Below are 26,112 nucleotides of genomic sequence, written 5' to 3'. Positions count from 1 at the left end.
ACCATAGTTTAACATTCACATTAAGTATCAGATTTGACAATTTGCCTATAAGGAATGTCGCTGATTTAATACTTCATCTGACACGGAGCAAATTAATCTCACTGAGTATGTAACTTGTCTTTTATACTTAGTAGAAATTATTATCCTTATGAAATGTTTATGCCATGTAAAAGGAATTTATAATTTTGCTATGAGTTTGCACTTAAGATGTAAGGAAATCTGTAATTCATACCCACTTCACACATTCTTTACACTCCACAACACTTATCATGTTTACTAGTCAGATGCCAGTTTTCTGAAGTAATACAGCAATAAAATATTTTCACAATTTGTATCTCAGGTAACAGAACAGTTTATACTAATGGAAGAGACCAGATTAAGACAATCTGAACTGCTGTTTGAATGTTGAAGGCAAAAAGGGAACTAAAAGGGCTAAGACATCGGCTATGGTGAACTGATGTGGACCAAGTAGGTTGTTATCGTGGACCAACTATTTTTATTTGTACAAATATTTGTGAATCATTTAAAATATGATCTTTCATTTACATGAACATGGACAATGAATCAAATGAAGGAGGGGAAACACATATTATATAACTTTTAATGCAATTATTCATCTCATTTGTACCTTCTTATGTAAATTTGTGTGTGCACCATATGCATGGACATTGAAACAAATGCGAAAACATAATGATGATTTTTAAAATGTTTGCATTTTTTCTTTCTTACAGACATTCTTAACTGGGTTTGGGTTTTACACAGGATTCTGTTAAATCACAAAGTACACCTAAACCTGCCAAAATTTTTACGTTGCTAGATGTACCTAATTATGTTACTTTCAGAATTGTCGAAAAAAATGTGCACAGCATTACACTGTTGGATAACATCTGCCAGTATAAATTATACTAAAATTTAGTTTTACTATACTTATAATGTGTCACAAGAAAATTTCAATGCCAAACAAAAGATTACATACAATTCTGAATATTTAGGACAAAAAATTCAAAATTAAATTATATGGGAAAATTAATGTTAATATAAATACTTATATTCCATAGAGACACAGAATCTCATTCACCAACTGTAAATCTCTCCAACACCTCATTTAAAGAACATAAGTAACTTAACAACTGTAACACTAATTTCTTAAGCCCAACACTCCATTACACTTCTGTACAATAAGGAATGTTTTCTGCATTACTACACTTCTACCTATCAACTTTTCCTTTTGTGCTTTTAGACAGAAGAGTGAAGGATACCACAGAACCTTACATACACAAAACTGAGCACTGAAATACATAATTTATGGACAAATATGTTGAATCAATTTGTATATCCTTAATTTAAACATTCACAGCAGCTTTTCTGTTTCTCAAACTGATAGTTTTATTAATATGCTCAAGAGTACTTGAGAATAATGATCGAGCATGTTATGACATAACACAACAGCCTAATACCTTGGAAACCATAGATTCACATGATTTACTGTCCATTTTAAAGAAGTTTTTGGTGCGTATGTAACATGTGTTAAAGAACTCAAACATAAAATTCACACAGTGGTGATCTGTAAGAAAAATGAATAATTTTTTCAACAAAGAAATCCCAAATTGGTGAAAATAGTGAATGTATACATATTTGAAGAACCAGTTAATTTGTACAGTAATGTACAACACCAATATTTTAATTTTAGGTGTTACTTTCAATGTATTTCAGCTTATGGCATCTGAAAAATTCCTCGTTATTATTGTAATACAATTACAATTACGCAAGTACTAGGATTATTAGCAGACCTTTACCCAGCAAATTCAGCTAGAATTTAATGTGTTCAAATTTATGGTGTTCTGAAACACTAGACCACACAAGAAGTTTTTTTTAACATTAAGCCATTTAACAAATTGATTTCTGACACTGATTAAACTGACGTCATCTTCAAGGATTTTTCAAACAAATCATCGCACGTCTACGATTTCTGCCTCTGAAGTCTGTTGTTACAAACAGCAGTCTGTCTATTCACTTTCTTCAGGGAACTCTTATGAACAGTAGATGAAACAGTTTGGTACATGAGAAATTTGGCAGCACTTTGGTCTACAGGAGATAAGTGTTGTTCATATTTTTGTGAGATACATGCACAGGTCCCTGCTTCTTCTCAATCAATCCTTAAATTGATCTTGAACTTTATTCCTGTTTACATTTCAGCTACTAATATTTCAAGGTCACATGTCAGTCTTGCTCACATCTTCCAACATTATGCCAGTTAAATGCATTAAAAAATCATCTGCTGAGAAACTGGCCCTTCTAGACGCAAAGTTTCTACTCAATTTTTTAATATTTGCTTTCCTCTTCTTTTCTTTGGCTTTAGATATCCCCGTAAATATTATTTTTCTTGGTTTCTTAGGCCCAAGAATGCAACATGAACCATTTTTTTTAATTACTGGCTCCTCATATATAGTTTCCAGGTGTCTCACAAGTGGTTTCTGAAATTTCTTATTCAAATAATAACTCTCAATATCTGCCACATCCATTTTGGCTGGTTTCAAACTGCATCGTCTGTTCTGTGTAGTAAAATCAGTTGGCTTTGAACAGCTTCTGGTGATCCTTCTTTGAGAGTCCATATTTTTCAGGATTACAGCATCTGGTACTTCACTTCCAACATCACGTAACTTCAAATTAGCCATAATTAATGGAAGTTCAACATCACTGTCTCCTAGAACATAAATGTTACTCTAATAATAAAAAGACAACATGATACTGTGAAGGCAACATAGCATTAACCTGCAGTGAAAACTGAAGCAGAATCGAATTTTATGTAGTATTCCTCAGGACATCACAAATATGAATACACCACAAAAGATATTACCTATGGCACTGTTAACAGAACTGCTGCTGTTGAGAATAGTTCCATAAAGAGGATCAGTAGAACATGCAATGTTATTTCTCTTATTATCTTTGGCAGATGTCACAGAGTTTGCAGAAACTGAATGAGGCTGTTGGTTTGTTACAGAACACATCAGATGCAAACCAGGTACAGCGTGTGCTACCTGCTGGGATACCTTTGATGGCCTCCTAGAGTAAAAAAACAGAAAACTTTGTTGGCATTACAGCATTTTTTGTTCAACCGAAAAGAGAGAGAGCTTGATTTTTACCTTCAAGACAGGATATACGCAATGCAAGACAGAAACAAATATTAATGGCAAATAAATAAACCTTCACTCTTTGACTTAAATGGAAAACCAGTCTGCAAAAAATGGGTTGTAATATGTGCATGATTGCAACTGAGCTTTGTTGCTGATTTATGATGCAATAAATCTTAAGGAAAAATGCAGAAAAAGATAAACTCTTCATTAACATGTAGCATACATTTTAATGATGTGTTTAGCTGACAATCTACCACTAATGCCTGCAAATACAAAACTATTCACTCACCATTAAGTACTCTTTATTTCATTTCTTTTTCAACTTGAATCATTACTCGTTTTAGTGTTTCTTCAGTTTTTAAAATATCACGGCGCATTGCATAAATTTGTATTCACAACTGATTTTTACATCTATTTCAATGTGAACCTTTACCCAAAATGGCCAGGGGATTAAATAAGTACTACACAAAACAGTATGCAACTGGTTATTGTTTATTACTGCCTCTTTCATACCAGAAAGTGGATTAAAATGATACTTGTCAAAATTCATACTACAATAACTATGAATGAAAGCAGTTGTAGGGCAAAGGTACTCAAAATAGAAGACAAACTGTTATTTATTAAAATACATTAGAAAGTATACTGTGCAGGTGAGGAAGAAAAAGGGGGGAAAATGGTTTAAGAATCTAAGAAATAGTTTCAATCAGACACTACTTCACATGTTTGACACATCCAATAACATAATTCTACACTGATGCAGGAAGTTGATGCTTGGTCCTAGCATTTATAAAAGATTTGCCAAAGATAAATACTACAGCTAATTGTAAAACAGGGACAAGCAAACGCCATAGGCCAGAATACAAAAGATACAGTCATCAAATAACAAAACTGAAGAACTCAAAGCTTTTTGTTCACTGATATATCTTCAGACTTTTTCAGGCTTTCCAGGAGGCTCGTCTCCCATAACAAGTTTCTGAAAGACGAGCTAACCGAAGCATTTTTTTCACTAATGTTTTCTTCTAATTGGACAGCAAAGCATTACTATTAAAAATAGTTTCAGTTGCACAGATGGAGATATAGAATGGTAGCTTTAGCTGGTTAATTTGAAAGCATTCTTTCTTTCAACACAATGGGACCTTTCTTTTGTGAAATGGGAGTGTCATGTCTGAAGTGTATCTGCAGGGTGTAGGTTGTTGTTATGAGTATGTACAGAGTTCGGTGTTACATTAGCTCACAAGATAAAATGTGGAGGCTGAAATCCAGAGTACACACACACACAGTTCATTCAAGCAGCAGCTTCCAACAGTCTCAGATACACCTAGGGTGGAAACTTTTGCTCGAGCCGAGGACTCCCCAGCTCCAAACTATTTGGGACTGGTCAGAAGCTGTTCAATCAGTGATCACAGACAGTTGGAAAAATTAACAACAAATCAGGGTTTTTTCTCATACAGATTTGCTAAAAACTAATATAAATTTATGTTGTAACGTCTTTTCTGAAAATATTTGTCTGGAGTGTAACCTTGCACAGATGTAAAATGTGCCCAATAAACAGTTAACACAAGAACAGAAGAGAAGTTTTTAAAATGTGACACAACAGAAGACTGCTGATTATTGGATGTGTAGATAATATAACTAATGAAGAGGTTAAATCAAACTGAGGAGAAAATAAATTTATTGCACAACTTGACTAAAAGAAGGGTCTAGTTGAAAGGACAAATCCTGAAGCATCAAGTAAAAGTCAGTCTGGCAGTAGAGTGGGGGGTGAGGGGTGTGTGTGTGTGTGTGGGGGGGGGGGGGGGGGAGTAAAATTTGTAGAGGGAGACAGAGACCAAGTAGTGTCAGGATTTGGGTTCAGGTATTAACCAGGAGATGAAGAGGATTGCACATGATGGATTAGCATGGAGAGCTGCATCAAACTGGATCAAAGACCACAACAATTAACACAATCCCAAACCAAAAATCAACACATATGTAAAACAGTATATGTACAATCATGCAGCTCTCCTGCCAAATGAAATCAAAATGGGCTTTCGTGACTGAAAGCTGCCAAGTGCTTCCAAATACATTTCTTAACATAGGTTCAGAACACTAAAGTAATATGACACTGGTTATAGTGACTTGTTTTAGCCTTTTATTTCCGAGTTATTAGCAGAATGTTGAAGATTTCAGTTTGAAAATTAAATTTGGCTTTTGTATACTTGATATTTTTTCATGTTTGCATCCCCTAATGGGGAACCTCAATGAGGTCCCTTCTTGAGTTTACCAGGTGCTGATAAAGCTGCCTTACATGGGTACACATCATCTTCATGTCCTTCACAGTACTAGTCAGTATCTGATGCTGTCCACACAGCTTATGTAATTTACCAGGTGTAGCAAAACAACACTAATGCACTCTCGTGGCTGTTCACCTGTCAGAGAGAACTGCAACTACAATCATTAATTTAATTGTATCTGGATGAACAGACTTTAATGACAATTGTCGCCTGTTCAAAATTAATCTGAAATAAATTTGCTGACTGCAAATATCTTGGCATCAGCAGTGACATTTTCCTATATTATTAATAGGTGGAAAATCTACACCTAACACAGCTGATGCCAAGCTATTCGCAACAACAAATTTATTTCGAACGTAATTATTTACATACACATCCATGAGTACATAGTTACATCAACATCCAGCTGTATGTTCAGGGTGCTTCACTTAGTCAGACAGTATAGTATGGTACTTTGTACTTGTCACTCTAACTTACACATTGTTCTTGTTTAGAAAAAAGTTATGAGAGCAATGAACAGTACAAAACAACATGCACATGTAGAAGACCTCTTATCCAACATTAATCGATTTCACATCTCGGCATACTAAGAACATCTAAGTTTGTCGGAAGCAAAATATGTTCTAAATATGTAAAACGAATCTCCATGTTCATACAACAGAAAACTTTGGATTTTATAATCTTTTTTTATCAGGCATACCATCACCAACACCACCTACTGGCAAAATTGTTTGCATTATGGCATGGTGAACTACTTGTGTCAGTGTGGGCAGTGACAGTGTCAAGAAATGGAGTAGGAGGTGGCATTGCACCCATTGATTTTGATAGGTTTGTCTCTCAGCTTCAATGAGTTGCCATAATATATGTCTTTTAATATCTTGTCTTACATTGTACATTTATAACACAGATCCGATGAAACAAGAAAGGAAGGACATGAACAGAGTGAGAAAACATGTTTATTGTGCTTATTGCAGCAGAAAGCAAGAAATAAGAATAAAACTGACAACAATCAAATTTCAAAGAAGGTTTTCAAAATTACAGCCCTGGACCGTGATGGAGGTCTCACAGGCCTGGTGTATTGGTCAGCGAGATCACCATGCCTCACTTGTCTAGAAAACTTCCTCTGGGTATATGTCAAGACATTGGTGTATAAAATTCCTATTAACAGTGCCGAGGAACTTTGTGTACACATTGTGGCAGCTGCCAGGGAAGTCCAGGACATGTCTGGTGTTTTCCACGACATCATATCTTCCATTTGCCAGAGATGTGTGGCCTGCATTGTAGGGTGGGCCGTAACTTGGAACACCTTTAATCGCAAGTGGTGGCTGTTTTAGTTCTTATTTTTTGGTTTCTGCTGTACTAAGCATAATAAACATGTGTTATCACCCTGTTTGTGTCCTTTTTTTCCTTGTGATTTTCACAGCACCTAGAAAGTGCTTTGACCATGCACATGTGATTTTGCATCATCTAGGTTTTACTCTATCTCACCTCAAAGTTTGTAATAGTTGTGCTGAAACACCCTGTATACTGGCAATCAAGACAAGTGTATTACCACTTCAATACACTGTTGTACTGAGTGGTGACAGATGACTGGATGGATGAAAATACATATCCCTGTGTTTCAGTTTGCTGTGAATAGCCTGACATAATAGGTCATCAAGATTTATTTGTAGCCAAATGTTGAGTAATGGGAGACAATTATCTTCCTTTATTTCAACTATGGATTTTTACATTCTCAGTGTCCACAACATTTGTTACCAGGGCCTGCTTGCCATGCAGCCATAAGATGGAAGTGTTCAAACCCACATGCAGAGATAGATGGGTTTGAAACACATGTTTTCAATGGTAACTTTCTCAAACTCTTCAAAATATAGATTGTCTGCTTTAAGTTTCAGGATGGATTCCATAGGTACACTGTGCATTCGCTTATACTTTTCAAAATAAGTTGTGGGAAGACTGAGTTGAAAAAGTCTCACCATGCATGGTCAGAGGCATTTGGTTGAATAACAACAACACTGAATCTCACCAGTTGGTGGTCTTTGCCAAGTCCGACATTCTTCAGCAAGTCTCACAAATTCACACAGGTTTTTCCACATGATGTCAACAGTTTCTCACAAAAGGCTCCAGTACTACTTTCTGATATCTGACCATTTCATAGGTCAAACAGCTAATGACACTGACAATCAGCCCTAGAGGGCATTCTCTCCTTGCAAACTTTTGAAAGCTCCTATAAACTATTGAGGCATTTTTGCCTTAAGAGGCCATCACACTCTCAATATACTGAGTACTGCGTAATGATGTTGACTGTGTGTGTGTGGGGGGGGGGGGGGGGGGCGGGGGGAGGGGGGTAATTGACAGTGTGCACCCAGATTTGGGTTCCTGCTACTCCCTAAATTTTCAATAAAAATCATCTGCAATGTTGCCAAAGTCTTCGAGCATAGGAAATCACCCTCAGTCAGCCAATAGCCTTGTCATAGAGGGCGGAGGAGTGGACAGAGGTTCAAAGCACACTTTTGCCTTTAGGAGTGGGAAATTGCCCCTAAAGGTGAAGAATCAGCAATGATCGATGGCATGAGGGTGCAGAAGCCAATGGAAACATGGAAAACACCGCATTAAAGACACAATGTGTATCCACAGGACATGTGACCTAGAACTGACGAAGTATCATGATGATACTTAAGCTTAAGATTCTGGAAAAGTCCACCATTCAGATCTCTGTGAGGGGGCTGTCAAGAGGCAGATGACCATGAGAAAATTATTGAATATGAAAGGATAATGTTCAATGAGTCGGGATTTGGAATGTCAGAAGCTTGAACTTGGTAGGGAAGCTAGAACATCTGAAAAGGGAAATACTGAGGCTCAATCTAGATACAGTGGCAGTCAGTGAAGTGAAATGGAAGGAAGATAAGGATTTCTGGTCAGATGAGTAGAACATAATACCAACAGCAACAGAAAATGGTATAATGGGAGTAGGATTTGTTACGGATGGTAAGGTAGGGCATGTAGTGAGTTGCTGTGAACAGTTTAACGATATGTTTGTTCTCACTAGAATCTACAGCAAACCAACACTGACAATGGTATACATGCAATGTTGCAAGCCGATGATGAAGAGACAGAGAGAGAAAGTATATGAGGAAACTGAAAGGGTAATTCAGTATGTACAGGGAGATGACAATCTAATAGTCATGAGGGACTAGAACACAGTTGTAGGCAAAGGAGTAGAAGAAAGGGTTATTGGACAATATGGGCTTGGTAGTAGACACAAGAGGAGAAAGACTAATTGAGTTCTGCAATAAATATCAGTTAGTAATAGCAATTGCAAATGCTCTGTTCAAGAACCACAAGATGAAGAGGTATACTTGGAAATAGCTAGGAGATACAGGAAGATTTCCAGTTAGATTTTATCATGGTCAGACACAGATTCCGAAATGAAATACTGGATTGTAACGCTTACCCAGGAGCAGATATACTCAATTAACAATTTAGTAATGATGAAGAGCAACCTAAATTTTAAGAAACTAGTCAGGAAGAATCATTGCACAAAGACATGGGACTTAAAGTAGTAAAAAATGAAAAGATGCATTTGAAGTTCTCTGAGGCTATAGATGCTGTGATAATGAATAGCTCAGTAGGCAATACAGTTGATTAGGGCTGGACATCTCTAAAGAGGGCAGTTATAGAAGTTGGAAAGAAAACCTTAGGCACAAGGAAGACAACTGCCAAGAAACCATGGATAACAGATTAAATACGTCAGCTGATCGATGAAAGAAGGAAGTCAAAAATGTTCAGGAAAATTTAAGGATACAGAAATACAAGTCACTCAGGAATGAAATAAATAGGATGAGCAGGGAAGCTAAGGCAAAATGGCTGCATGAAAAAAAGAAAGCTTATAGGAAGAACAAATTCAGCATATCATAAAGTCAAGACAATCTTCAGTGATATTAAAAGCAATGGCAGTAACATTAAGAGTTCAATGCGAATTCCAGTCTTAAATGCAGAGGAGAGAGCAGATAGGTGGAGAGGGTACACTGAAGGCCTCCACAACAGTGGATGATGTGATAGAAGAAGAAACAGGAGTCAACAGGGAAGAGACACAAGATCCAGTATTGGAATCAGAATTTAAAAAAATCTTTGGAAGACTTAGCATCAAATAGGGCAGAAGGGATAGATAATATTCCATGCCCAGATTGAGATTTCCACTCTGCAGTGGAGTGTGCGCTGATATGAAACTTCTTGGCAGATCAAAACTGTGTGCTGGACCGAGACTCGAACTTGGGACCTTTGCCTTTCACGGGCAAGCACAGCTTGGGTAGTTCAGTTGGTAGAGCACTTGCCCGCAAAAGGCAAAGGTCCCGAGTTCGAGTCTCGGTCTGGCACACAGTTTTAATCTGCCAGGAAGTTTAATATTACATATGTTCTAAAACCATTGGGGGAAGTGACAACAAAACGACTATTCATGTTGGTATGTAGAATGTATGAGATTGGTGATATAATGTCACGCTTTTGGTTAATCTTCATCCACACAATTCTGAAGAGCCAACAATTATAAGAATTATGGTACAATTACCTTAACAGCTCATCCACCCAGGATAATATACAGAAGAATGGAAGAGAAATTCAGGATCTGTTAGATGACCATCAGCTTGGTTTTAGGAAAGTTAAAGGCACCAGAGGCGCAGTTCTGACATTGTGTCTCATAATGGAAGGAAAACTGAAGAAAAATCAAGGCCAGCCATTGGATTTGTCAAATGTGAAAAAGTGTTCGACGATTTAAAAGGGTGCGAGATGTTCAAAATTATGAGAAAAATAGGGGTAAGCTATAGGGAAAGGTAGGTAATACACAACACATACAAAAACCAAGAGGAAACAATAAGACTGGAAGGCCACGAATGAAGTGCTGTAGTCTTTCACCGCTATTTTTCAAGCTATACGTTGAAGAAGAAATGAGAGATATAAAAGAAAAGTTCAAGAGTGGGATTAGAATTCAGGGTGAAAGAATATCAATAATAAGATTCGCTGATGACATTGCTATCCTTGGTGAAAGAGAAGAAGGATTGCAGGACGTGTTGAATAGAATGAACAGTCTAATGTGTACAGAATATGAATTGGGAGTAAATTAAAGAAAGATGAAAGTAATGACAAGCAGCAGAAATGAGAACAGCAAGAAACTTAACATTACAATTGGTGATTATGAAGCAGACAAAGTTATGCAATTCTGCAACCTAGGCAGCAAGATAACTTACGACTGATGGAGCAAGGAGGGTGTAAAAAACTGACTAGCTCCGGCGGCCATGAGAAGTCTGCTAGTGTTGAACATAGGTCTTAACTTGAGGTAGAACTTCTGAGAATGTACGTTTCGAGCACAACATTGTATGATAGTGAGACACACTGTGGGAAAACCGGAACAGAAGAGAATCGTAGCGTTTGAGATGGGGTGCTACAGAAAAATGTTGAAAATTAGGTGGACGGACAAGGTAAGAAATGAGAGGGTTCTCCACAGAGTCAGCAAGGAAAGGAACATATGGAAAACACTGACAAGAAGAAGGGACAGAATGATAGGACGTCTGTTATGGCATCATGGGATAACTTCCATGGTACTGGGAGTTGTAGAGGGTAAAAGCAGTTGAGGAAGAAGATACTGGAATATACCCAGCAAATAATTGAGGCTGTAGGGTGCAATTGATACTCTGAGATGGACAATTGGCACAGGAGAGAAATTTGGATGGGCTGCATCAAATCAGTCAGAAGCCTGACGAAACATAAATAAATAAAAGTTCAATTAGGTCCAAACACATTTCCACAAATAACTGAAAAAGTAGCCAATGAAAAAAGATCAGGAAGTATGCTGGATGATGTATATCAAGCAATATTCCTTACTTTGAGAAATGGGGTTCCTGACTGTTTAGGAAATGCAAACTACCCCATTGTCCACAATGGAAAAAATAAACAGAAATGTTTATTTTATATGCAGTAGTTTACAGAGTTGGCAAAATAAGATCAGGCCAGTTGTCCAGTGAGCATACTTTTTTCCCCATTGCAACAGTTGTCACACCACTGGTATAAGCTCATATAAGCTTTCAATCAATAATCACTACATAACTGTTTTATTTCTTTTGCAACAGTTGACACCGTAGAGAAATACATATTCACTTGTTGATTTTGCAATTAGTTGTCGTTGTGTGTTATGATTCTATGCTGCAGAGAGTAGGCCCCAGGTGCACTGAAATGTTTACTGGAAGCTTTTCAGGTTTATTCTGTCCATTCTGCATAATGTGTATTTGTGTTTTGCAAGACAAGCAACTCGGTCGTAATACATAAAGGTTCCACATCATTGAGTACCAACATGTTCACTACAAAAGCACAGTTCTAACTGATGCCTCCCGGGCATAAATACTGTGCAATCATATTGTGCTGTTCTTGGCCTTGCACAATCTACAGACATAATATTATTGTGCAATAAACATTAAGTGTGTGAGGGCCCCCCTTTAGAATGTAGTAGGTTATCCCATACTGTGGAAAGTCCTAGTTCTTCACAAAAAAGATAGCTGCTTCATTAAACCAATGTCATACCTTTCACAAGTCTCTTGCATGCTGGGTCTCTGGAGCAATGGGCTTATTTTTTTGTTGATATTCAGAGACACTCAACAAGATCATTGTAGTGCCTCCATCCACTAGCAGCTCTACAGTGTCTTTATTGACACACAATGTATGAAGCACTTTGCTTTCTGCTGCATTAACATTTGTTTTTGGGACTTTCAACATGCTGGTGATTTTGCATGTTTAATGTCTACTTTTGAATGCATCCACATACAAATTGTTAATGATCTGTTCCATTTCACTTATGATCACTAGTTTAGGCAATTACATTAAGCTATTGTGAAATTATGATCCTTCGCAGCACTGCTTTTTTCCTTCTCTACAGGATTTATTACCACCCTATGGGCAAGGAGTTCTATGTTCTGTGTCCGCACACATCATTCTGCCATGCTTTAACAATCCTGTTGTTTATGCAAATGTTATTTCAATGCCATCTACCCAGTTCCACATATCAACTGAAAATTCTTAGGTGAAGTGCAAATGACACAGAAGCAGTATATGTGCAACCAAGTCAGGGTCCCTAAGAGTTTAACGTATGAGCTCTCTCACAATGGCCATCCATGCCTTGAACAGAATTGTTTTTCTTAAATAAAATTTCCTGGATGCCATAGTTATGTAAACCAAGGGGGCGGGGGGATCTAATAGTCTTGGCACAGTTAGATAGCTACGCAGCTTAGTCTTTCTGCGCCACAGATTGACACTGCAGGGCTGTCTCCTCCAAAATGCTCTCACTACTACTTAACCACTTAATTTCAATGTGGCTAACAATATGATGAGGAAATGGATGATGTGGCTATAGGGTCTTCCCTGATATATAGAGAACACTGAATCTATACATAGAGGAAATTGTTGATAAAACTGCACAACTCAAATCCGTGCATTTCAGCAAGTACATCTGAACACTTAGTGGCTGAAGGTCAGTGAAATGCATGATGAATTTATTTACATGCATTCAACTGCTACCATCCAGCCCAATTATGGTTTTCACATGACTCAGACCGTAAGTGAAGATGAAAGCTTGCCTACTGAATGTTGCACCAGTTTGTGTGTTGTTATTGGCACAATAAAATGCAAAATACATCTACAGGAAATGTGAAAACACTATTACCCATGCCAAGTACATATCCAGCAAGCCACTGAGGACATGCATATGGCTGCTATTAACACGCTATGCCATGAAGTGTTTATCACATGTACACAACATAAATGAAGTTCCAGATCCATGTAAGGTTTTACTATGTGATAAATGACTTCAGGTATGGCGAGACTTCTTGAATGCTTACAATCTGCTAGCCTGACACCACAGCCACCACACAGTCCAAATGTATCTGAATATTGCTAGACAATAGGTATACGAGATTTCACTGGATGATGAGGATGTGAAAACCTGAGGGAGATGATCTGCAATAATGGTTGCAATATGTGGTGTCTCACTGTATTGATACCACACCAGGCAAAACATGTTCTGAGGTTGGTAGTAAATCATGTGATGGCCCCATCAATCTGCAGCCGGTTCAAATACACACCTTCTGCGCGCACGCACGCACGCACACACACACACACACACACACACACACACACACACACACACACACACACACACACACACACACACACACACCATAGATCTAGCATAAGAAGACAACGCAACAATGCCAGCCCAGTCTACAAGTGGAGTCAGCTGAAGCCTCGGCAGTGTTTATAGCAGTTTCTCTGTTCTGTGGTCATTTATGACTATTAGGCCCCTTAATGGAAACACTATGACTTGCTGTTTGAAGTTAAGTAAAGATAATGTCCTTCAGCTTACATCTGCTTCTAATAATTTCTGCCTAAGCATCCACCTCTGGCAGAGCCAACACAGTGAGGCAAATTATGGAGGTAATTAGATCAATATATGTGGAATAATCAGGTCTACTGACGGATGTTTGTGTCGCTCTGGCACAATATTGCAGCCACGTAACTTGTTGCCTTCTTCAGGTGCTACCTGAGACTGCCGCATTGGAGGATCTTGTGCAGTATTTATGCCCAGAGGGCGCTGGGCGCTCTGTTTGCTGTCCGCATCCACCTGGCGCTGCTTGTAAGGTGTTGTCTCTTCCCCAGTGCTCCCTCGGACGTCCGCGTCCGACTTGGTCACCATCTGTGGCAGCTCTCTGAGGCCCGTCCTGTGTTGGGCACTCCGGTCACGGTCCGCGCCCACCTGGTGCTGCTTCTGGTTTTGGCCCTTCCCTGGTGACCCCACGGATGTCCGCGCCCGTCTCGTCCATCATCTGCGGTCGTGGTGGCTGTCAGGAGCCCGTCCCGTGTCGGGAGTTGCATTCGCGGTCTGCGCCCGCCTGGCGCTGCTCCTGCAGTGTCACAACTTCTTGAGGAGTTTCTTGGTTCCTTTCGTTGGGCCCTGATAAGCTCCAGATCCGGACTCTGCACCGAGCTGAGCTGGTAACCGCTGTCTCGGTTTATTAGGTTGTCTGTGACCTTGATCTCTATGGCCTCCTTTATGACACTGTCCCAAAATCTTGGCGTCTGTGTCACAATTTTGATGCTGTTTTAGTCCATTGAGTGACCGAGCTCCAGACAGTGGTCTGCTATGGCAGATTTGGTTGCCTGTCCGAGTCTGGTGTGCCTCAGGTGTTCTTTGCACCTGACGTCCACCATCCTGGTTGTCTGGCCAATGTATGACTTCCTACACTGGCACAGGATGTTGTAAATGCCTGGTTTATGTAGCCCCAGGTAGTCCTTCACACTCCCTAGCATTGTCCCAATTTTGGTGGGTGGACAGAAGATACTCTTTATATCATATTTTGAAAGAATTCTGCTGATATTTACAGAAATAGGTCCAGCATATAGCAGGTATGCCACCTTATTCGTCTCCTCTGGCTCCTCTTCTGTACCCTGTGGTTGGCTGGTAGCATGAAGTGGCCTTTGGACATCTGTGGAGGAGTATCCATTTCTGCTGAACACCAGCTGTAGATGTTCTATCTCTGTGGCCAGACTTTCCATATCTGACAGAGCCCGAGCCCTGTGAACGAATGATTTTAAGACTCCATTCTTCTGTGCCGGCTGGTGGCAGCTACTGGCTTGAAGGTATAAGTCAGTGTGGGTGGACTTACGATACACACTGTGCTCCAGAGTGCCATCTGCCTTCATCTTGAACAGGACATCCAAGAATGGGAGCTGTCCATCCTTCTCTAGCTCCATAGTAAATTTTATACTTGGGTGGCGTGAATTTAGATGTTCCAAAAAGTCATCTAGCTTCTCCCTGCCATGGGGCCAACTGACAAACGTGTCTTCAACATACCTAAGAAAGCACTTGGGCTGGTAAGTGGCTGATGCAAGTGCCTCCTTTTCGTACCTTTCCATGAAAAGGTTGGCTACCACAGGTGATAAAGGGCTGCCCATTGCCACTCCTTCCATTTGCTCATACAATTGACACCCGTAAAGAAAATATGTTGAGGTCAGTACATGCTTGAACAGGTCGAGCAGGGCACCATCGAACTTCTATCCAATGATATTGAGTGAATCGGTGAGTGGCACTCGTGTGAAGAGCGACACGAAATCGAAACTGACCATGACGTCAAAGTCCACGGTGTGTAGCTGCCTTAGCCGTTGTAGGAAGGCCTCCGAGTTCCGAATGTGGTGTGCACATTTGCCCACATACGGTGCCAGGATCCTCTTCAGGTATTGTGCAGTGAGGTACGTCGCTGCGCCAATGTTACTGACAATAGGTCGAAGAGGGACCCCCTCCTTGTGGACCTTGAGGAGTCCATAGAGTCTGGGTGGTACAGGTGCTTTGGCCAGACAACCAGGACAGTGGATGTCAGGCACAAAGAACACCAGAGGCACACCAGACTCAGACAGGCAACCAAACCTGCCACAGGGGACCACTGTCTGGAGCTCGGTCACTCAATGGAGTACAACACCAAAATTGTGACACAGACACCAAGATTTTGGACAGTGTCATAAAGGAGGCCATCGAGATCAAGGTCACAGACAACCTAATAAACCGACACATCGGTTACCAGCTCAGCTCGGTGTGGAGTCCGGCTCTGGAGCTTATAAGGGCCCAACAAAATGAAGCAAGAAACTCCTCAAGAAGTTGTGACACCGCAGGAGCAGTGCCAGGCGGGCACGGATGGCGAACGCAACTCCCGACGCGAGACGGGCCTCTGACTGCTGCCACAACTGCAGATGGTGGACGAGGCGGGCACAGACGTCTGTTGGAGCACCAGGGAAGTGCCGACACCTCAGGAACAGCACCAGGCAGGTGCGGACCGCGAACAGAACGCCCGACACAGGACAGTCCTCAGAGAGCTGCCACAGATGGTGACCATGTCGGGCGCGGACGTCCGAGGGAGCACCGGGGAAGAGACAACACCTTACAAGCAGCACCAGGCGGGTGCGGATGGCAAACAGATTGCCCAGCACCTTCTGGGCATAAATACTGGACAAGATCCTCCAATACGGCAGTCTCAGGTAGCACCTGAAGAAGGCAACAAGTTACATGGCCGAAATATTGTGCCAGAGTGACACAAACATCCATCAGTAGACCAGATTACTCCACATGTCAAGATCTCGCCGGGAAAGCCTGAAGAGTTACATCAATATACTTTGCTGAATTAATACATGAAGATAGCAAGTTAACAGCATTTCTACCTGATGTTGTACTGTCTAAAATACAATCTAAATCATGAGGTTCTGAAGAAACACGACATATTAATCTGGGTGTGGGCTCTGTATTTCAGACAGACCCAACTCTGCTATGCAAGGCCAATGGATCTGGGAAGAGAAAACAATGAAAGTGGTGCAAATTAGGACCAATAATAGACTTATAAACAGGAACGAAGGCTACCACCAAGTTCTGTTTAGAACCAATTACTGGCCACAACATGCTGTGAGTTGTGTTCCGCAAACACATCGTTGCAATTTTGGTGGAATTTTGGGTGAACATGCCATCAATACAGTGCTTCCGCTTCTGTCTCCCATTTGCCCTTTATCTTTGGAAACTGATGGGTGACTCCTTTGCAGCTTCTGCTTCGCCATTAGATGAGAGTGGCTCTTTTATGTGGAAACCCAAGATCTTTATATTACTTTTTACTACATTGCTTATTATTACACAAAAGCCTTATTGTGGAAAAATTCGTTTCTTATAAATTAAGTCACCATGGAAGAGAACAACAATAACACACTATGAAAAAAATTGTGTCCTAAACATGTAACAGTTCATTTATCAATAGATAATTTAAATGAAAGAAGCAGTTTAGCCACATTTGCAGGCATTTTTCGGAGAAGTATATCTAATGCTGGCTCGGCAAGCTATGTCATTTAGTTTTTACACTACATGTGAATAAATAGAGTAATTTTCACACCTCTTGTCATAAGTTAACCATTTCTTTACCAACTGAAATATTTTTACATCTCACAACACTATTAGGAGTTTTACATTCAAAAAAGCAGAACTGAAATATCTAAAGAACAACCATTCCCTGTATGCTATACTTACACCATGTTCATGACCTGTCAACTGACAATATGAGCCATGAAATGAACCTTCATGAATAATTTGAGCTGGTACTATTCCTATGATGTTCCCATATGGGCACAATATGTAGTACCACTGACATATGCTGTCTGGTCCATATTTCTTGACTTTTGTAACCAGCGCAGATTTTCAGTCAGTATCTGCACTCACTGTAAACAAGACAACCACAACACTAGACCTCAACGGCTTTAAAAATGATTTTTAGTCTATTTAACGAAAGAAAGTTGGACGAAAAAATTTGTGTCGTCCAGGCAGTATGTGTGGACAAAGAAAAAAAAAATCCTGTATTTTTCCCAGACTCCCGGTTAAAAATACACTTTTTCCCTGTTAAGTGACAGTATACTTTCCCTTGGAACTGTAAAACTTATCAATCCTTTCAATGGTTTTATAAGTTGGTTTAACTTCCCGACAGTTTAGAAAACTAACCACGACCCCCCCCCCCCCAAGTGTGTTTTGGAAAGATCTTTGGTGTGCAGCAACAAGTAAGCTGTGTATTTTTCGTATTACAAAAGTATATATTTGAATTCCACCAAAAACAGCACCTTAGTTTGCAAAACATTGGAATCGAGATTGTGATGCACTTTAATAGACCAATCATAGCTCATGTCACGTAATCTCGCCAGCCGACAATGGCAGATATTCCGAGCATAAGACACGTGATGTACTCAGCCAATAGCAACATCACCACCAGTAGCGTGAACACGCAAATTGTTTAAATTAATAAACATAGTGTAGCTACAAGTACAGCTAAGCTTTCATGCATAATATCGGCCTTTTTTGTGTGCATTACACTTTAATATACATCACACAAATGTGCCAGTAAAATTTTAAATAATGACATAAATGTCTGGTCTTCTGGGCTCAAGTTTCTTTTCAGTGGCTGGCTCTCTAAGTGTTTACACTTTACGTGAGAATCAAACGTTCTGTGATTTAAGAAGTTCAAAGCACATTTGCACACGTAACATAATTCATCTTCCATAAAATAAAATTTACTTTGAAAGTAACATTTTTAACTACCATTCGCAATATTTTCCCGCGACCTGGAATTTGTTTCAGCAGGTATCATAGAGCGCCAGGAAACGGCGTTGATGCGAGTGCGCAGCTCGATGACGTAGATTGCCCAAATGTTCGTACATATTTGCATTAAAAATATCATACATTACATCGTAAATGAAGCAGGGTGTCAGGGGATACTCCAAGAGCATCGGAATTTCATAAACCACACTAAAATGGATAATTCGGCTGAAAATGCACATTCGTATGTCCAGATTCACAAAGACGTAGGCCCCACCCTGCTATTATGCTTTTCAGTAAGGTTTTAGGGCTGCAAATTTTCTTGGAGTGCCAGTACCGTATTTTTCAAGTTTGATTCTTTATTATGACATAATGCCATGCATGCCAAAAGATAAAAACGGGCACTTTTAATTCAGCAAACAGCTGACACTAGCCAATAATGTGTAATGAAAAACTTCTTTTCAAACAAATTGACTGGTTCTGCGGTAAAGATTAATAAAAGCCAGATTTCTTTTGCACATGTAAAAAATAATTTCATTGTTCTGCAAGGCAATTAATGCTTGACTGCCAAAAACCTAGAAATAAAAATAAAATTAAAAAATCAGAAAATTGAAACTAATAACATATTTTTGTCTTCCATAATTATGTGAATGTATTCATTGGTAGCTTCCGGCCATAGAAATCCGCTTTGTTGTCATTTGACGTGACAGCTGTAAAGGAAAAGGAAATAACAAGTTACTAAACCTAAACACGAGTCACGTGGAGACTGCCCCTCCCCACTACAACGCAGACTAATCTACGCATGCGCGAATCTGACAGGAACATTTCTGAAGTCTGGCTGCTTATTGCTACTGCTGATACAGCTAACAGCCGCACTTAAAAGTAGCCACAGGTGGAACAGGTAGTGCTCATACACGACTCAACTGCGCATGAGCCCTCTAGCAACTGCTCAAACGAATCTAACGTAAACTGTTTTCACGTCACACTCATTGGAAGCAATATTTTTGTTATGAAGTATTGCATAGTTCTCGTCCTAAAGCCTTTGACACATTTTGCTGTTGGCAGACGCTTGAGTGTGCACTGTGTTTTGTTGATGTAATTGGCGCATTTTCCTTGCAACTTAAGTTTTATTTTGGTTTTTTCCCTTGTTTGTGTTTTATTGGTGCAGTATTATTCTGCAATAGTGGGCTAAAATAAAATTCTTTGTTAGAGCATTGGTTCTTACCAGTCAAAATCACAAAAATTCATGGAATTATAAAAAATTCCCGAGTTTTCCCGGTTTTGTCCCAGATGAAAAAATTTCCGAGTTTTTGCCAAATTTTCCAGGGCGTATACACCCTGTTGTCACGTATTTTTGTGCCGTGGTAGGAAGCGGTGCCAAGAGCAACAGTATACTACAAATGCTAACTGGTGGAATGTAAGCATGGGGAATGTTTTTCAGGTCACTGTCTTATGTTTTCTTGAATAACTAAAACTGAGGCTTCCAGTGAAAATGTTTTCTGTTACAAAATTAAAATACATTAAATTTCCTACAAAAAGGCCCTATTCACTTTTCCCCTATGACTTTTCAGTTTTACAGGCAGACTATACCTCGCCAGCATTTCCTTCGAGTTCTCTTATGTGCGTAGACAAAATAAATTCACTGAGCACATGTTTATGTGGTGGAGTTATTTTCAGTTTATTAAATGAATACTTACTTGCAGTTGTTAAATGGGTTTATACATTCATACAAACGGTGGCTGAGAAATGTTTAATTTGTAAGTGTCATGTTATCAGTGACCTATGTAGTGTTGGTGGGAAAGGGGTTGGATTGTTAAATGTGGTATCTTGTGTCTGTCTATCATTGACAGTGTACTGTGAAGTTGTGTTGCAGTCACTTTGTGGTGAATTAATGATTGACAAGAAAGTTATTGCATTTCAAGACGGTATTACTGGTAGACTCCATAAATCTCTTACATTTAGGAACTGCTTGCACTTGTGGAGTGGGCTGCACTGGGTGGGGCCACCTGCCACAAATATACTGTACATCTTCTAAGGTGGGTGTGAATATGTCTGATAGAATGGGACTGATTACATTCAAATCTAGAACAGTAATCTGCTCTAATGCATCACTTGACTTAAATTGAAGCCTCTGGGCCTCTTTAGACATTGGGAAGAAAGCTGATGCTGGGGTAATAATGCATTTGGTACTCCTCACACTGTGGAAGTATACCAGCCAGTGGTAACAGTGGCAATGAAACTGACAATGTCGAATACACTTTGCCAGCACGTTACACTTGGGGTATGTTTCTGTAGCATGGTAGATAGTTACCTGCTCCAACTGCTGAACTTTTTTTACATAGCTCACTTAACAGCTGCAGACATGCAAAATAAATTCACTATACAAACATGAACTCGTGAAGACATTTTGTCTGCTCTTGTAACAGAACTGAACAGGAATGGCTGGGAGGTACATTCTGTCTGTAAACTTAAAACCAAGCATTGCCCTTGGTGGGGGAAGTTGACCTTCCCGGAAGAATACTACGCCACCATATAGGATGACTAAGAACCAATTTCCCCTCTAGCAGTATAAAACAAGGCGTAGAGATTTACACAGATTCTGTCCATATGTGAAATGCTGTGTGCATGTCTGCACGCATACATGTTATGCTTTGGGACTTTTCAGTGACAATGGTCATCAGATGATTGAAAACAATTTTGATCATAAATTGACTGTGGGCTAAAATAATGGTCACCCTAGTTTATAAAAAGCCCTAACAGGCCATTAAATGATGTTGAAAAATACTTGCTTGAGTGGGTGTAACCATACGGCTGCCATGAAAGGCATTAGCCTGAGAAAAAAAAAGTTGCTATTTTAATTTGCTAATACTGATCATTTCTTCCAATCTGATGAGGGAACTACATAGTCCCAAAGCTAGGTAGTGTCTCTCTTTTATATGTGTCTACCGGCAATACCAGACATTTCACCTCCTGAGGATAACTATGATACAATTTTATCATATACAGAGGCATTTCATGTCAAGTGGTCAATGGTTAATTTTGAGAACATAACTAGATTCTGTTCATATCTAACCTATGGCTGCATATATTTATTAAAGGTAATTTCACATATTCTTAGATCTCAATATTCAATACTTGTGCATTTTTAAGCCTCATAAGTCAATGCTATTGAAACCCCATGGTTAAGGATGTAAAAGTTTTTACTATTTTTCAGGTGACCAATTAATTTCAGATAGTGCAATAAAAATCCTCATCATAATGAAAAAGGTTTGGGAGGCTGTTCTCCGTTAGGTTCTTTGTGAGACTTGGAAAAATTAGGTTTCCGGAGTGGATGGTTCGTGAGATAATTGGAAGCAATTAAAATGTTTCATTGACATTTAGGTAATTTTGAACTCATCTCAGAAAGGCCACCTCTAACAAAATTAATTCAGCATTAATTGGAAACTGCAAATTTTTATTTCCAACATACCTTAACTTCATTTTGTATGTTTTCGGATATCCCCACAACTATCCACGATGTAGTCACACACAATATTTGTAACGAAGAAACACAATTGTTTATCGTTTTCAGCATACTGCCTCATAATTGTAAAATGTATTCTGATAGCAACAGAAAGTGTATTGTATCGTGCAGGGAAAAATTTCTAAACACCATGGTAAAGTACACTTTCATACAACTTAACTCATTTTGAGTTAGCATGTAATTTTCACTAAGTCCATTATATGCAAGGATTTGTTACTGATCCTGGAGCTATCTTTCAGTGCTAACTTGTGTTGTCTGTGGTGGCTTAAGTGCTACAATTATGAGAGAAATATTAGGCTAAAGCCAAGGGGATACACCTGACTACCATGCGAGAGAAGCCACGTGTGGGACACTTTTCCAAAGTTTCTAAGACTATTAGTGGATTGTTTACAAGAGATTTCCAAGTCTCCAGTGGTCCACTTAGCCAGTTCTCAAACCACAGATGGGTTACCTAATGGATCCCATTCTGGAATTCTGTCACCAAAATTATTTATCAGTGTTACAACAGTTTAAATTCTGCACCTACTTTTTAATGAATTCCTCAGGAAATCACAATTTTGACCCAAAGAGAATGCTTCAGGAACTGAGTGGCAAGTGGAACGAATATGAAGAACTACAAAGATGTATGAAAGTAATCCAAACATAATATTCTTCAAACAAAATTCAGCAAATGTTACCAACCCACCAGCTGATGACATAACTACAGACTTGGAATTCTGGCCGACACTACTGAGACTTAAATGTTGGCAACAAAAGGCACCAAGTCTAAAGACACTCATTTCACGTGGATCTTTTGAAAAATAAATTGGAACAAACAGCTGATCTCTCTCTTGCTCCAGCAATCATGTGTGCAAAAGACATTCATTCTTCTTGATTTATCCTAGATGATTCTATCTGAGGCTTTTCAGGGTCATTCCATGTCAAGTCACCCAGGCCTTGGCACCAACATGTCAGATTTTGATGAAACTTGGTACAATTACTTCTTTTATCATCCTGAAAGCACTTGTAAATTTTTTTGCTCTCTCTCTTATAGTTTTTTTTAATAAATTTTTAAAGTTTTTAGATTTAGTCGTGGTCACCTTTGTGCTCATACGGCAAAGACTACCAAATCCACCGGTTAGTCCCTCAGCCTTTAGGGGTAAAACCCAATGGGACTCGGGGCAAGTAAGGCTAGCAACCTGCTTCCCTGGTACTTTAAATATGATGCTGGCAACAATCAGAGCAAAATGCCTCGGACCTTTGGAGGTGACAAGAGTCCCACCTCTAACAGACAAACCAGGGACTCCTAAGATACAACTTGGCAAACAAATGGTAATGAAATGGGGAGCTATTAATATCAATGGGGGCTACTCTGGGAAGAAGGTAGAGCTGGCAGAGGCTGCAAGTAAGATGGGGCTGGACGTTTTAGCTGTTAGTGACATTCGAGTAAGGGGTGAGAAAGAAGAGGAAGTGGGAGAATACAAGGTCTACCTGTCAGGAGTCAAAGCAGGAATAGCACAATGGGGTGTAGGGCTTTACATCAGGAAAGAAATGGAACCCAGCGTAGTTGCAATAAGGTATGTAAACGAAAGACTGATGTGGATAGATTTGACAGTGTCTAGCAAGAAAATTAGGGTTGTGTCAGTACATTCGCATTGTGAAGGGACAGATCAAGATAAGATTGATAGTTTTTATGAGGCACTCAGTGATGTAGTTGTTAGAGTAAAGGACAAGGACAGTGTTCTGCTCATGGGTGATTTTAACGCCAGGATTGGAAATCGAACAGAAGGGTATGAAAAGGTATGGGTAAATTTGGAGAGGATATGGAGGACAACAGGAACGGGAAACAACTCTTGGACTTCTGTGCCAGTATGGGATTAGTAATCACAAACTCATTTTTTAAACATAAGAACATTCACCGGTATACTTGGGAAGGCAGGGGAACCAGATCTGTCATTGACTATATAATAACAGATCAGGAATTCAGGAAGGCTATGAGGGACACACGTGTATTCAGGGGATTCTTTGATGACACTGATCATTATTTAACCTGCAGTGAAATTGGGATTGTGAGGCCGAAAGTGCAGGAGGTCAGGTCCATATGTAGGAGGATAAGAGTGGAGAAACTTCAGGATAAGGAAATCAGGCACAAGTACATAACAGCGATCTCAGAAAGGTACCAGTTAGTTGAATGTAGTCAATTACAGTCATTGGAAAAAGAATGGACAAGGTACAGGGTCACCGTACTAGAAGTGCCTAAAGAATGTCTTGGAACAGTAGTGTGTAAAAGTAGGATGAAGCAAACAGCTTGGTGGAATGACACAGTCAAGGCAGCCTGTAAAAGGAAAAAGAAGGCGTATCAAAAATGGCTACATACAAGAACTCAGGTACACAGAGAAAGTTATGTTGAAGAAAGAAACAAAGCCAAAGAGATAATTGCAGCATCCAAGAAGAAATCTTGGGAAGAGTTTGGAAACAGGTTGGAGACTATGGGTCAAGCTGCTGGAAAACCATTCTGGAGCGTAATTAGCAGTCTTCGAAAGGGAGGTAAGAAGAAAATGACAAGTATGTTGGACATGTCAGGAAAACTGCTGGTGAATCCTGTGGATGCCTTGGGCAGATGGAGGGAATATTTTGAAGAGTTGCTCAATGTAGGTGAAAATACGATCAGTATATGGACCACAACCAGGATTTCAGAGGAAGGGAGGATGATGACTATCAAACTCTGGCCCAAAAGACGTACATGATGTTCTGACTCTCAAATACTTTTCCATTTACAACAAATACAAATAGCATTCCTACTGCTTGACTTAATATAAACACTGAATCTTCATGAATTGCACATTACTACCCAAAATTGTACTAATGAAGTGCTTAATTCTTAAGTTGTGAACACTACGACAGGTAAATATGTTACGGTGCACTTTGGTTCTAATGAGCTTTCTGCATCAGAATTTTAAATTAAGGAAATAAACAAAATAAGCTGTTTCTTTTATTGAGCCAAGTATAGTAAAATGCATCAACAACAAAACCCTCTGCAGATTCTAGTCTCTGTCAGTATCAAACAGTTCTCATGGGAAATGCAAAAAATAAAATGGAGTTTAAGGACGTTGACTTACAGTCTAAACATCACAGGATAGATTTATTATTTTGACAGCAGTCGAGTCAATCGAAAAAAGAATTCATTGCTTGCAATAAAAGAAACAAATTACAGAAGCCATACTGCCTAAGTGGAAAACAGTGATCGTCTTGTAACGAAGTTATTTCATTGTATTTAATTATTGTATGTAATTATGTGACACAATGCTGAAAAATACAACAAGAGAATTTCGTAGCAAATTACATTTTAGTGGGTGGTAGCTTCCCATCTACATACACTCGAGTGACCCTTACCTGTAGCCTTCAAACGTATTCCACTATAAGCTCAATATCAAAATAAATGTATTCTTGCAAAAAATCTACTACATTTATGTCTTACGATAGTTTTAATAATCGGAGAAGCATCTGTTTCGTTCATACAAAACTTGTTAATGATACAAACACATCAACGACGCTAATTCACTTCGTTTAAATACACTTTCGCACAGTGTAAACGAAGGTTCACAACGTTGTCACGTTGTGGGTCGCACGGACAGACACCGACAACTAACTGCTTAGAATTAACTGAGAGCATTGTTTATTTAACTTACACTTCGCTAGTACATACAAAAGCACCAGTCACACGTGATCAATATGTACGAATAGTGAAAATGTATAGGGACGAAACTGCACAATTTGGCAACGTAGGGCCAACATGTCAACATGTTTGAAATCTAGACCATCATCTATGATGTGGGTGAAAATATCGTAAAGTCTTGATCCAAGTTTATATTTGCTTCTGTTGCTATGAATTATTTTTAGCTTTTCAACTTTTTTAAATATGATTTTACGTATTGAGGTATCTTTTAAATTGGAAAAGAAACTAACATGCTTATTTAAACGACAATATCAAAAATTAGTAACTCTATTCCTTGTAAAACTGAAGATAATTGAGGGGAGCATGGTCCTTAAGCATAA

General features: G+C 39.3%; 1 protein-coding gene across 4 annotated transcripts; it reads right to left on the bottom strand.

The window, feature by feature from the left end:
- Nucleotides 1–473: 473 nt before the first annotated feature.
- LOC126262272 (uncharacterized) lies at nucleotides 474–25,872 on the bottom strand. 4 transcript variants are annotated; one of them, XM_049958784.1, is made up of 4 exons: nucleotides 25,746–25,872; nucleotides 17,502–17,689; nucleotides 2,858–3,063; nucleotides 474–2,704 (listed from the first exon to the last, which is right to left on the bottom strand). In XM_049958784.1, exons 2-4 carry the CDS (start codon nucleotides 17,510–17,512, stop codon nucleotides 2,214–2,216), a joined length of 708 nt encoding a protein of 235 aa, XP_049814741.1. In that variant the 5' UTR covers nucleotides 17,513–17,689; nucleotides 25,746–25,872; the 3' UTR covers nucleotides 474–2,213. The 4 variants fall into 4 exon arrangements, with proteins under 4 accessions (XP_049814741.1, XP_049814740.1, XP_049814743.1 ...); XM_049958783.1 differs by lacking the exon at nucleotides 25,746–25,872 and adding an exon at nucleotides 25,450–25,665; XM_049958786.1 differs by lacking the exon at nucleotides 17,502–17,689 and having other exon boundaries at nucleotides 25,746–25,864.
- Nucleotides 25,873–26,112: the final 240 nt, after the last annotated feature.

The sequence above is a fragment of the Schistocerca nitens genome, chromosome 6 (assembly GCF_023898315.1).
Source record: "Schistocerca nitens isolate TAMUIC-IGC-003100 chromosome 6, iqSchNite1.1, whole genome shotgun sequence".
Classification (NCBI taxonomy): Eukaryota; Metazoa; Arthropoda; class Insecta; order Orthoptera; family Acrididae; genus Schistocerca; species Schistocerca nitens.
The sequence above is the reverse complement of the archived record's forward strand: the minus strand, read 5'-3'. Positions and strand labels throughout refer to the sequence as shown.